At 41.6% G+C, this 14,547-nt stretch overlaps 1 protein-coding gene across 4 annotated transcripts in view; it reads left to right on the top strand.

Annotated features, from left to right (window-relative positions):
• TMEM150C (transmembrane protein 150C) overlaps positions 1–9,393 on the top strand; it is an 85,253-nt gene extending 75,860 nt beyond the window's left edge. For all 4 annotated transcript variants that reach the window (XM_028491984.2, XM_028491985.2, XM_024115344.3 and 1 more), the window contains 3 exons: positions 1,734–1,861; positions 5,055–5,232; positions 7,832–9,393. In XM_028491984.2, coding sequence (XP_028347785.1) covers positions 1,734–1,861; positions 5,055–5,232; positions 7,832–8,040 — 515 coding nt within the window. In that variant the 3' untranslated portion in view covers positions 8,041–9,393. The remainder of the gene's footprint in view (positions 1–1,733; positions 1,862–5,054; positions 5,233–7,831) is intronic.
• The last annotated feature ends 5,154 nt before the right edge of the window (positions 9,394–14,547 follow it).

Genomic DNA, 14,547 nt, shown 5'->3' with positions numbered 1-14,547 from the left:
GAAGTGAGAGAGTGGCATGGACATATATACACTACCAAATGTAAAATAGATAGCTAGTGGGAAGCAGCCGCATGGCACAGGGAGATCAGCTCGGTGCTTTGTGACCACCTAGAGGGGTGGGATAGAGAGGATGGGAGGGAGATGCAAGAGGGAGGAGATATGAGGATATATGTATATGTATAGATGATTCACTTTGTTATAAAGCAGAAACTAACACACCACTGTAAAGCAATTATACTCCATTAAAAATGTTAAAAAACTATTATCAACTCAAGTATAATCTATTAATTTGATGATGAATCATGGGCATTAGCTTTAACATAAATATACTAAAAGCTAAATCAGATCCAAACAATTTAAGATTTCATAGATTGCAGTTTATTTCTATTTTGTTTCCAAAATCCAACTATTAACCAAGTTGTATACCACTCTTTGACCAGAGGTACTTGGAACTGAAAGTCAACTCACTGAACTAACTTTGTAGCTTGAAACTATGAAATTCGTCATACTTGGGAAATGCAAACCTGTGAATGGGTTTCTTTGTTAACGGCTACTAATGATGGCCTGAAATCGAGGCAGACTTACAGCAAATAATTACCTACTAATTGCTGTATAAATAGGATAATTCTTGAATTCCTAATTGTCTTCTCTGCTAAACCTTAATGTCAAAATAAATTGCCTTAGGAAGTAGTAAGGGCATTTCTTTATATTAGATATAACATATTAATTGCAAATGCTTTTTAAAAATCATTTGTAGACTGACCTCTCCTAGCTTTTTGTATAAATATGAAAATATCCCTGCACTAAGCAATTAATGAAAGGGAATTCTTATTAGTGATCTGAGTATGGACTGGCCTCAAGGTTACTATTAGAAGTCAGATTTGAAATCCAAGTAACTTCCTCTTTCTCTCTGCAGATTCTCCGATGACAATTTGATTCAAAAGAGTGGGATTTTAAAATAAGTAATTAACATCATTTGAAGAATTGAGCTTTCTTAATATAATCAATATGATTTTCAGTACATACCAAACCCCCAAATCTGCTATGTTAAAATACAGATTCCATTATTTTATAGCTGTAACTGCTCTAATTTGGATGAGCTGTCTTTGTCCTTTGACAATGAACACCTGCCGGTAGAATCAGAAGGGAGAGGGAATAAACCAGTAATAAAGGGATTTGTACACGTGCCTTTATCTTCCTTCCTATCCCCAGGAATGATTTCTGGCACAGGGACCAGCAGGTTTGTCTAGATTGGTAACCTTGTCTTCTTCCCCGTGTTTTCTTGCCCTATCTGTTCTAACCCGGTTCTAAACTAAAGGCTGATTGAATCAGTGAATTCCCGTGCCACGGGCTGTCTCTCTGTGTCTGATCTGTTGTGTGCCAAGGCTCTGTGATGTTCTCCTAAGCCAATCTGTCTTGTGCTGACCTTGTTTTTGAAAACTCTGAGAACAACACTAGTTGTTACCAGTCTATCATCTTGCGTCACCCAAATCACATATAGCACGCAGCTTCAATTCCTCTCTGCTTTCCCCAGGTTAGCTAGAATAAAACATCTCATTAATCAGAAACATCGCATGGAAAATTTCTTTTAAAAATGCATCTGTCATTTTAGAGATTTAAAGGTGTACTGTGGCAAAAAGTTTACTTCTGCACATTGTGGCTTTAGAACGCTGCTTCCTAGTCTGACTGTGTGATTTAACTTTTTCAATTATAACATTTTGTTTTATTCCCAGCTCTGGTGGTAGCTGTTCTGCGCTTCATACAACTGAAACCAAAGGTTTTAAATCCGTGGCTGAATATTAGTGGATTGGTGGCGCTCTGTCTGGCTTCCTTTGGAATGACCTTACTTGGTAATTTTCAGGTACTTCATTTGGCCTTTTTCACCTCCATCTCACACTTCACCTATATGATGATCACAGCCACTGAGGTATAGTCACTACGTGGCCCATAGATTCTCCATGAATCTTTAAAAAAAATGCTGACAGTGGTTCCTGATATGCACAGTTTCTCCAGCAGTCAGCCCATCTGTTCTTTGAGCCTCGCCTACGTAAGTCTGAATTAAACATGAGAAATTCCTCCCTGTGCATTGGAAATACAGCACAGCTATTGGGAAACATATCTACTAAAATAGGGCTTTCAAACCGCTGTATACTTTTTTTCGTAACAAATTGTATTCTAATGTACCTTTCTAGAAAATCAATAGGATCATTGCCTTTCTGTAATTAAACATTGAACATCCTTATTGGATGAAACCTTGCATTTTAGATTAGCAAGCTCACATGGGAGTCAGTTTGAATACCCAGAATTTCTCTAGGACACCTGTGACTTGTATAAAGAGGTACTAAGCCTCACTCTTCTTCCTAGAGATGTAGAAACCCAAGGTCACTTAAGCATAATTTCCCTTGCCAATACCCTCACACAACTCTTGACCTAAATGACTTCATTTGTAAAATAGACATGGAGACCCTGCCCAGTTACAGTAGTTTTCTGTTTTCCCTGCCTCCATTCCCTCCCCAGCATCCTCCGGCCTCTGCGATATACTGCTGCTAGAAACTTCCTCCTTGCAGTCAAACACCAATCCTGACACTTCTCCCCCATCTGTTGAGTGAAATCCAAATGGTGCAGGCATTCCAGACACTCAGCTTTCTAGTTAGTGTTTAGGAATGTTCTTACTGAAAATATGGTAGTGGATTTTCTGACTGTCTCTCGTCCTTGACCCTCAGTGCTGATAATTCATTAAATTAGGATAACTCATTCCCCAAGATGTCCCCTGGCACACAGTAGCAACTCAATAAGTATTTTTTTAAATAAATAAATTTATTTATTTTATTTATTTTTATTTTTGTGGCTGCACTGGGTCTTCGTTGCTGCGCGCGGGCTTTCTCTAGTTGCGGCGAGTAGGGGCTATTCTTTGTTGCAGAGCGCGGGCTTCTCATTGCAGTGTCATCTCTTGTTGCGGAGCACGGGCTCTAGGCACGCGGGCTTCAGTAGTCGTGGCTCGTGGGCTCACTAGTTGTGGCACGCGGGCTTAGTTGCCCCGTGGCATGTGGGATCTTCCCAGACCAGGGCTTGAACCTGTGTCCCCTGCATTGGCAGATGGATTCTTAACCACTGTGCCACCAGGGAAGCCCTCAATAAGTATTTTTTACCTAATGGGCTGTCTGACAGATAGGCAGGCAATCCCACCAATTCCTCTAACTATTCTAGATCTCATTCCATATCAACCTAGATAATGAGAAAGTTGCATTCTTAGAACATATTGGCTAGGACGATGAATTATTAGGAGAATATTTGAGAGTTTATCTGTTAAGCTCCAAAATGTTAGGGCACAGAGCATTTTTTATTGAGATTTTGGTGGTAGTCTTTCCTCCACTTATACATCTGTGCTACAGGGACTGGCGTGTTGTAAAATGCTCAGTAACTATCATTTCTCTCAACCAGGTCTTAGATGGAAGTTACTGAGTAGACATTTTGTTTTTCACTAAAGTTCCCCAAAGAATCCCAGTGATTGGGTTGTTTGGGTGAACCACAGATATTCAAAACCGTAAATGATGACGCTATATATGAAGAACATTTTCTGGAATATCTACAGAGATTACACAGGAAACAAATAACACATTAGTTGCCTGTGGAGAAACCAGGTGGCTAGTATATAAGAGACAGACTTTTCAATCTATACTCTTTTCACAATTTTTTAAAGTTTGACCCATGCAACTGTATCATCTATTTCTAAAATTAGAATTAAAAAATAAATGAACAGACTATGTAGAGCATGGAAAACCAATTTCCTAGAAGTAAAATTTGACTTGGGGAATCATTACTTAAAGTGTTTCAGGACTTCCCTGGCGGTCCAGTTGTTCAGACTCCACGCTTCCAATTCAGGGGGTGTGGGTTTGATCCCTGGTCAGGGAAATAAGATCCCACATGCTGTGCAGCCAATAAATAAATAAATAACAATAAAATAAAATAAAATGTTTCAAAAATATGTGTTTTGAACTGTGAGGGGGGAAAATGGCTTCTTCAAAGAAGAAAAAAATCCTATAGCCAAAACAATAGAAAAAAATTGTAAAGGGAAAGTAATATTGATTTGATACAACCATTATTCATAGCAATGCTAAACAATAAAACACCTGAAGGCAATGGCGATCCAAAAAGATATTTTCACCATGTTTTTAAAGCCATCTCTTCAACAGTAGATTTTATTTCCTGTATGTTTCCTATATATGTGGGGTACTATATGTGTAGTTAAAAATATATGCAATTAATAAAGGTGTTTTAAGTGACAGATATATTTTTGAAATCAATGGGTAATGATTTGGGCAGTTTACATCTCTAACCCCCAACTGAAATAACCCAGATGGGTCTCCTTTAACCTATTAACTGTATAAAAGCCTTGACCAGGAATCTTCAAACACTGTTGCCCTTTAATGGGTCTCCAGATATGGCAAAAGCTCATAAGTGCAGTTTTCTTATTATAATAGGAAAATAAAACAATAGCCCATTAACAATGAATTGTCCACATTACATAGACTGGCCAGTTTTGTAAGAGTAAAGAACAGCTCAAGTGTTATTAGTTGTCCAGGCCAGTGAAATCTTGACCTGCTTAGAATTGGCCATCCTCAATCAGTAAATACACAGCCGGATTCTGGTCTCATTTCTTAGTCTAACCCCAAACAGAGTTTGGGGTTTATGTCTGTAGAAACTTTGACATTTCTCTTTTTTTGTGTAACTCCTGCTTTTTTTCTTTTACTTTTCTACAAAGCTTTTCTGGAAAATAAATTCAAAGAATAAATTACCACAGCCTGTATAGTTCTTCCAAACAAACGTTTTGAGGTGTGGGCATACTATTCATTTCTCTTCTTCCCCTCCGAGTTGGAACCAATGGAGAATAGACACAAAGAGTTAGTGGAGATGAAGGATTCTACTCTTCCTACAACCTATCATCCCATTATTGGGACATCTCTTTACCTATTTTTTTCTCCTTCATGTATTCCATTGGCTTGTATGTATTTTCTAAATGGGCCTCCACAGGTCATTATCTGTTCATCCCTTAGCTCACAAATGATGAAGAAATCCATAATGTCGGAACTTCCTTGACTTTTGGATTTGGCACGTTGACCTGCTGGATCCAGGCTGCATTGACACTCAAAGTAAACATCAAGAATGAAGGACGGAAAGTTGGAATTCCACGAGTTATTCTCTCAGCAACTGTCACTCTCTGCGTGGTCCTCTGTATCCTTTGAATGTGAAAACGTTCTTTGCCAGTGAGATTAAAACACAGATAAGTTGTCTATGTAGAAGATGAGAAGATTGCCATTCTCAGTTGGTTAGGATATACTGTCGTATCAACTCAGAATATTAGACAAAAAAGAAAAATAAATAGGTATAAAAACAAAAACTTTCAGACCTATTTTTCATGCCAAAGAGGAGATGAAGAGCTAAAGATAAAACAAGCTCTGCCTTCTCAAAAGTGTATCAATCTGTAGGAATGGTGCCATGCATTCTCCTTTTGATGTAAAGCTTCCTTTTGTGAAAAACATAGAATGCATAACCAAAAGCGAATTGTGGGGGGGTTTTCCTTCCATCTTGAAAAATTCTTTTCATTTTCGACTTTATTAGTGGCTCTGTTATTTCATTTAATCTATTAACTCTAAAATGAATTTCTAGGGACAAAAATACATTTATATCTTTCAGGAAAACAAGTAAGCTTTTCTGTAAAAGAAATTCAAGAACTAGATTACCACTGCATGTACTGTTGTCCTAAACAAATAATTTTGAGGTGCTATTTATTTCCCTTCCTCCCTCGGAGTTTGAACCAATGGAGAACAGTCACAAGGAGCCAGATGGGGATGAAGAAATCAGCCTTTATTCCTAGTAAACTTGGAGAGGAAAATCGTGCAGGCCTCCTATCTCACACCCTGGAATTCAATCTATCCACCCAGTAAGAAGCAGAGAAATCAGGGAAAGGCAGAGGAGAGCACTACACTCAGCTGAAGCCCAAACAGATCGCAGAGGGACTGGTCTAGGGTGGAGCACAGTGACCCCACCTACTATAGCAGGGCCCAGTGGAAGTCGGCCAGTAACGACCCCACCAATCAGATCAGTCACTCAATCCTAAGTGTTCACTCCATTAGGTCCTCTGGAAACTGGAGAAGAAGGGAGTTCCTAGACGGCAAACTGTATAGCTAACACAGGTACAATCATCAATGTAATAGCCAATATTTATTGGGTACTTATAATGTGCTAGGCAGTAGTCTAAGCACTTTAAATGTGTCAACCCTTTTAATCCTCACTTAACAAGTAAGAATAGTGAAAAACGGAGGTTAATTACCCAAGATCACACACGGTATGTGTCGATTTGTTCTAAACTCAGGCTCAGTTCTTATACTCTTAACCACTATGCAATCCCTCCTTAGAGTGGCTTTAAAATACGAAAACGTTTAGAGTTCAGAGATGTTCGTTAGTGGAGTATTTGGAGCCATTTATTTCTTCTTCCCTCACAAACTGCCATTCAGTCATTTTAGCGGTTTTCTTAAGTCACGTTAGATGGAGAACATTTAAGGACTTGAAATTCAAGCCAAAAAACTTGCTTATTACTAGCAACCTGATAAAATATTTTATGAGTAAACGGGTCAGAATTCTGCCAGCACGAGATTTGAAGATGTATCCCTCCCCTATAAGTTAATATTGCTTTGGCAACATTTTGAACCCTCAGTCAGACGAGTATGTACAGATTTTAAATCATTCTGAGTTTTGAGCTTATACCAAACAATTCTGATCCATGATATTTCCGAAGACTTGGAACCATTTCGTGGTTCCCAGGTGAATGAATCCAGGCCTAGTCAGGAGAGAGAAGTTTGGCTGAGGTAGTTGTCACAGACTTTTTCACTCTCTGAAAATTTCCCAAGATTTTAAGGCTAAGTTCTGAAGGTAGAACTAATTCTAAGGGAACATTTCTGATTTTTCTAAATAATTTTATTTAGTCCTTGGCCTCTTAGCTTTTCACTATAGAACGTTATGAACCTTTCTCCTCCCCAGCTCCTACCTTCGTATATACTGATGTGTGTGTGTGTGTGTCTGTGTGTGTGTGTGTATGTGTACACATACATACACTCTGTGTATAGTCAGGCATAGGTGAATCATCTGTTCTTTGGTTTTTTAATTGCCTGCTTTCATTTGGGCACAAGTTTCAATGCAACACTGGGAATGAAACCAGCCTATAGGATATTGTCTGAAAGGCAATAGTGAAAACTAGAGAAGAAGAGGGGCCACTTAGACCTTATTAGTAGCACTGCAGAGACAAACACAGCTTATATGGAGGTAGTTAGCTATTTGATACGTTCACATTGTTCCATCGTCATTTGCAGTGTCTTTTAAAAACACAGCGTTATTTTTCTGGCCAATGGTTACTTTGGAATTGTAATTCTTTAGCTAGTCTCACAGTTTATTAGGCAGCCGTAGAGTATAGCGGTCGAATGCATGGCCAGCGAGTCAGAGTGCTTGTGTTTGAATCCCAGTTCCACCAGTTAATACCCGTGTTACCCATTTGGCCTCCATTTCCCTATTTTAAACGAACTGCTGATAACAGGATGTTGTGATGAATAAGTTAAGGTTTTCCATGAAAGCACCTAGAAGCATGTCTGGCACAAAGTAAGGGCTCAATAATGTTACCTTGTATTATTTATGTAGATGATGTATTCAGCTGGCTCTGTGAAGCTCTTCTGCTAGCCAGGGGGAGAGCCAGGCTTTTCCTGTAACCTGTCTGTGCCCAGAAAACAGCCCCGTCTTAATGTGGCCGATGGAGGAACTTGCCTTGACTACTTCTCCCCAGACTTCATCCTCATGGCCCAAGGCATCCACCTGTACGCAGCCAGGGTCCAGTGGGGCCTGGTCATGTGCTTCCTGTCTTACTTTGGCACCTTTGCTGTGGAGTTCCGGCATTATCGTTACGAGATTGTATGTTCCGAATACCAGGAGACTTTCCTAAGCTTCTCAGAAAGCCTGTCTGAAGCTTCTGAATATCAAACCGACCAGGTGTAACCTATCAGTTTTTCCTTGCTGGTGAGGTGGGTGTAGCAGCAGGGGAGGGGCCAAGGCACACCCACAGGACTTGACACACAACCTCATGACACATCGTAAACACAGGCACGTGCACGCGCGCACACACACACACACACACACATTCATGGCCACGTTTGCCAAACGAGCGTTTCAGGGCGAGTTATTTAACGAGAAAGCACAAGCCCTATGTGTCGAAATACACGCTGTTAACACTGAAAGTATAATCCACGACAGAGCAAGAAGCTTGTGCATGATCACCTCTCTTTTCCCCTCTCTCCCAACACCCCCTGCTCTTCTTGTCCTCTTCACGTATTCCAGACATCTTTGATCACCCTACCTTGGGCAGGCCAAATGTAACATGGGAATAATGCCAACTCCCAAAGTTGCCTTCAGATCCAGAGGGCTTGGAACCAGCTCATGAGGACATTGTGAATCGGGCACTAGGGCTCTTGAATGGACAGAGTATCATTTGGTTGGATGGAAACTGTACAGAGATGTGACCCCGTGTAACGTGTGGATGATGTTGGATCAAGGATAGAACTTTCCCACAAAAACTCCCTTCATCCTCGTTCAGTGGTTGGCTGAGCAGATTCGACAAAAGGAATACGCTACGAGCTGTGAGGGGGAAGCCCACCACCAGGATATGGACTTTACTGTGACTGAGAAAATATTTCCAAATGTGAATATTTGTAGGGCCATGGTCTGCCATGGAGAGATGGGGGCAGCGAGGGTGTGGTTTCAGTTTTGCTTCCATAGTATGCTATGTTCAGTTTTTATTTTCTATTTCATAGTTTGTTTTCTTTTTTTTTTTTTAAAGTAACTACCATGGTTCTCTTGAGGCCTTACGGACAGAGAAGATGTAGGCCAAATGCAAGAACTGAGCTTGTTTGGGGTTCAACATGATAAAAGAAAAAAAAAAAGAAAGGTCACCTGCAGGCTTAATTTGCTGCTTTTATGTTTGAAGCTAAGAAAATGTACACAGAAAAGCACAAAGAAATACGTGTGGAGGTAATAAAAAGAGCTCCTGCTGGACATTTGTAAAAGAGAGGAGTTTCAGAGGATCGTGTTGTAAATCCAAATCAAGGAGGAGTTTCTTAATATGTATCTATTGCTCAAATTTAGTAGTTTGGGGGGTGGGGGGTTAAGGGCTTTTCTTACTCAGAATTTGTAGAAGCCAATTAAAAGGTTACCCTCCCCTAAAAACAAATTGGTTCAGTTCGTCCCCTACAACACATCATGTAGATCCCACCTGCGAAGAGTTTAGAACTCAAACTCTATTCCTGGGCTGTAGAGGCTGTGCTTCATAAAATAGGGCAGAATTCTAAATCAAAATGCGCTGGGGGCTTCCCTGGTGCAGCGGAGCGGCTAGGCCCGTGAGCCATGGCCGCTGAGCCTGCGCATCCGGAGCCTGTGCTCCACAACGGGAGAGGCCACAGTAGAGGGAGGCCCGCATACCACAAAAAAAAAAAAAAAAAAAAAAAAAAAATGCGCTGGAGTGGGCCAAGCTGATAGACCCTCCGTGAGTGTACTTTGTTTCAAGAAATCCGTAAACTTACTTCATAGGGGCTTGAGATTTCATGCAATATACTGTGAAAAACTTTTTTTTTTTTTTTTTTTTTTGTGTTACGCGGGCCTCTCACTACTGTGGCCTCTCCCGTTGTGGAGCACAGGCTCCGGATGCGCAGGCTCAGCGGCCATGGCTCACGGGCCTAGCCGCTCCGCTGCACGTGGGATCCTCCCAGACCGGGGCACGAACCCGTATCCCCTGCATCGGCAGGCGGACTCTCAACCACTGCGCCACCAGGGAAGCCCTGAAAAACGTTTTTGTAATCCAACCCAAACTCTGAGCTTCTTGAGGAGGGAGTTCAATGACTTTTCATCTCTGTATTTATACCCACCTCTTAGCACAGTGCCTGGCACATATTAGGTGCTCAACAAACATCTGTTAAATAGAATTACTGGTAATTTACAGTAGGAAAAAGGAGTATCAGAGAAAGACTCAAAGATGTGAGAGAGAATGGAAGATGACCGTTTCATGCAAGACAGGAATAGCAGAAATCACGAATAAGGGTTAGATGGGGGAGGCAGAACACCTCTAAGGGACAAGTAAAATGTGAGAAAAAGAGACAAGCAGAGAGTGTTCTCCTATTAGAAAGTCATCTTACTGTAAATAGTCCAAGGTGACATTTATTGTTTTTGAATACTGCTTTTGGGGGTTTTTTTTCATTTTTATATTTTTAAAATTTTATCAGAGAACAAAGATTTATGAAGTTTTCTTTTACTCTACACAATCCAAATTAAATAGCTTTTGGTGATGCACCGTACACTTTCTTAAGAGTATATCTAATAGCGCATTTTAACAGAATCAAGCAATGACTGGCATTATTCATCGGGATCTGACCACTAAATAAAATTCTTTTGTGCAGAATTGTGATTTTTCTTTTGTCTCTTACAAGAACATGTCTTTTCTAATAGTAAAGCATGTGTAAACTGACTCAGACATTATGTTGAAAACTTCAGTGTGACATTGGCAGCATATTTCTAAGGCATTTTCCAACACTAACAACCAATTCTCTGATTCTCTGGACACCAACTGGGTGTCCTACAATTCAGTTCAATTCTGACACTACCCAAAGTTATCCTCAGACCCCATGGGTTTAAAGTCCTGGTCCCGCAAGACCTCCCCCGCTTCAAATGCCGGTCGCAAGTATCATGTCCCCAGATCATCCACACTTCGGTCCAACCTGGTCATAAAATTGGAGGGTTCCCACAATTCCTTTCCCTTCTGGGTTCAATAATTTCCTAGAACAGCTCGCAGAACTTGGGAAAACACTTTACTTCCATTTTCTGGTTTATTATAAAAGATACAACTTGAGAGCAGACAAATGAAAGAGATGCATGGGGCAAGGAAGGGGAGGGATGCAGGGGCACAGCATCCTCCCGGGGTTCAATGGGCTCACCAACCCAGAAGCTCTCTGAATCTCACTATTGCTGAGTTTATAGAGCTTCCTCTCCAGCCCTCTCTGCCACCCATGCCTGGAGGTCAGTCAGGAGGTCTAGTCACTTGGTCCTTCTGGTGACCAGCTCCATCCTGAGGCCATCTAGTGGCCTCACCCTTAGTGATCTCATTAGCATAAACTCAAGTGTGATCAAAGAGGCTCATTACAAAAAACAAAAGCCATTCCTATCAACTCAGAAAATTCCAAGAGTTTTAGCAGCTCTTGGCAGGAACCGGAAGACAAAGACCAAAGAAATTTTTGTATTAGACCACACAGACACGTAAAGACAATGTTAACATTTTCAAGGTTCAATAGTTTTTGATTTAATGGAGAACTGACAGTGAGGTCAAGTTTTATTACCTGTGTTATTTATTGGCTTTTCTTTGCCCCTGGTATGGGAAAGTAAAACTTGCGTACCCTGAAATTTGCATTCTGCTGGTTTTTGTGGAGACTGGTACATCACTGTTTATTTTGGTCCTTAGGCATTGTGTCAGGATGCATCGGGTTTTGCTATCCCAAAATAAAACTAATGAAACTAAAGTTTATTACTCATACTAGGTGTCTATCCCGGGTTAGCAAAGGGGCTCTGCTCATCACTATGACTCAGACCCTGGCTGGTAGATGCTTCGTCTTAACACTGCTTCCACAGTTGCTGTCAGCCAAGGCAATGTGGGAGACCGCTCACTGGTCTTAAAGCTGCTATGAAGTCACAAACAAAACCACATGGCCATACCCTAGAGTGGCTCTCCTGCCATGTGCCCAGAATGGGAGAAACATTTGTGAACGGCCTAGTAACTTACTGGCCACAGTAAGTGGACTCCTGGCCACATGTGTTTTGTCCCCCAAAGTAGTGGGAAGTTGGGGAAAGAGAATTCCACATATGAAATACGTTGATTTTCACAATCCTCAGTTCCATATCAGTTCAGATTCCCTATTAACATTCCTCAAAGTGAGGGTTCCAAGAAACAGCAAATACCCAAATCTGAAGTCCAAGGAAGGGAGGGTGGGTGAGAAAGCTAGGTTCCTCACTGGAAAAGCAAAGATATTTCCATTAGCATAACTATTGTTTTATTTCTCCTATCTTAAAAAAAAAAAGTCCATATTTGCTCTCTCCAGCCCCTCTCTCCCAATTCTTTCTTCTTCTTTTTTTAAAAATTTATTTATTTATTTATTATTTATTTTTTTGGTTGCATTGGGTCTTCGTTGCTGCGCACGGACTTTCTCTAGTTGCGGCGAGCTGGGGCTACTCTTGGTTGTGGTGCGTGGGCTTCCCATTGCAGGGGCTTCTCTTGTTGTGGAGCATGGGCTCTAGGTGCGCGGGCTTCAGTAGTTGTGGCACGTGGGCTCAGTAGTTGTGGCTCGCGGGCTTAATTGCTCCGTGGCATGTGGGATCTTCCCGGACCAGGGCTCGAACCTGTATCCCCTGCACTGGCAGGCGGGTTCTCAACCACTGCGTCATCAGGGAAGCCCCCAATTCTTTCTTTTTTAAAAAATTTTATTGAAGTATAGTTGATTTATAATGTTGTGTTAATTTCTGCTGTACAGCAAAGTGACTCAGTTATAAATATATTTTTTTCCATTTTCTCTTCCATTATGGTTTATCACAGGATATTGAATATGTTCCTTGTGCTATACAGTAGGATCAATTCTTTCTTGAACCCACTCCAGTCTTGCTTGTAGCACTTCACTGGACCTGCTCTACTCAAGTTCTCCAAAGACCTTGTCATGTTATATACACAGTTCATTTTTTTCATACCTTACCTAGCAACACTTCACAACTGGATCACCTACCTGCATAAACATTTTCTTCACGTGGCTTCCAGAACACCATGCTCTTTTAGTTTTCCTCCTGCTTCCGTCCCCTCCTCAGTCTCCTTTGCTGGGCCTTCCTCTCCCTGACATCTTTGAATGTTGAAGTCCCCCATGGCTCAGGCCTTGGAACTCTTCCTTCCCATCTACACACACTCTCTTGGTGACCTCATACAGCCTTCTAGTTTGAACAATTGCCATATGCTGACCTCTCCCAACTTCTCCAGCCCAGACCTCTATCCTAAATGCCAGACCTGTATATTCAACTACCGTTGTGACATCTCCCCTTGAAGGGCACCTAAAGTTTAACAGTACTGATCTGATCTCTTTAAACTCACTCCTCCAGGAGTCCTCCCATCTAAGTCAAGGACAACTCATCTTTCAGTTACCAGACAGAAACCTTGAAGTAATCCTTATCTCTTCTTTCTCTCACACCCCACCCACACCTGTCAGCAAATTTGGTTTGCTCTATCTTCAAAGTATAATAGAATTCATCCACTGCTACCATCTAATCCAAGCCACTTCCATCTCTCCTGGACTTTTATAATAGCCTACAAAAACTAGTTTCTCTGCTTTTTCATTTGCTCCCTTCAGACTGTCCTCAACACCGCAGTCACAATGATCTCAGATCATCACTCCTCTGCTTAAAATCCTCCAATGGCTTCTCTTGTACTCCTACTAAAAAACCCCATTCACTAAAATGCCCTACAAGCCCCAACAGGACCTGCCTCTCCACCTTTTCATTTCACCTGGTCCACTCCCTCTGCCTCCTTGTGTTCCTCCAACAGCCAGCCATGCTCTGACCTCAGGACTTTTGCACTTGTTAAAACCTCTGGCTTGGACAATCTTCCCCCAGATATTTAAATCTCTCACCTTCTTCACCTCCTCAAGTGTTACCTTCTCACTAAGGCCTCCTTGGCCTCTAAAATTCACCCCCCTCAAGCCCATCCCAACACTGTCACTCTTTCCAGCTTTACTTTGCTCCATAGCATTTTAAAAAACATGGTCCTGGGCTTCCCTGGTGGCGCAGTGGTTAAGAATCCACCTGCCAATGCAGGGGACACGGGTTCGAGCCCCGGTCCGGGAAGATCCCACTCAGAGCAACTAAGCCCATGCGCCACAACCACTGAGCCTGCGCTGTAGAGCCCACGAGCCACAACCACTGAGCCCGCCTGCCACAACTACTGAAGCCCGTGCGCCTAGAGCCCGTGCTCCGCAACAAGAGAAACCACTGCAGTGAGAAGCCCGAGCACCGCAACGAAGAATAGCCCCCTCTCGCCACAACTAGAGAAAGCCCGCACACAGCAACAAAGACCCAACGCAGCCAAAAACAAATAAATTAATTTAAAAAAAAAAACATGGTCCTGTGATTACTTAAAAGTCTGACATGTGTAACACTCTCTAACACCTTTTACTTATTTTATTATCTCATCCTCTCTACCCCTAAAATGCAAGCTCCACAAGGGCAGGGATTTTTGTCTGCCATATACCTGGCACCTAGAACAGTGCCCAGCACATAGTTAAGTGCTTAGTAAATTTTTTTTAAACACCTTTATTGGAGTATAATTGCTTTACAATGGTGTGTTAGTTTCTGCTTTATAACAAATTGAATCAGCTATACATATACATATATCCCCATATCTCCTCCCTCTTGCGTCTCCCTCCCACCTTCCCTATC

Source organism: Physeter macrocephalus, chromosome 7 (assembly GCF_002837175.3).
Source record: "Physeter macrocephalus isolate SW-GA chromosome 7, ASM283717v5, whole genome shotgun sequence".
Lineage (NCBI taxonomy): Eukaryota > Metazoa > Chordata > Mammalia > Artiodactyla > Physeteridae > Physeter > Physeter macrocephalus.
The sequence above is the reverse complement of the archived record's forward strand: the minus strand, read 5'-3'. Positions and strand labels throughout refer to the sequence as shown.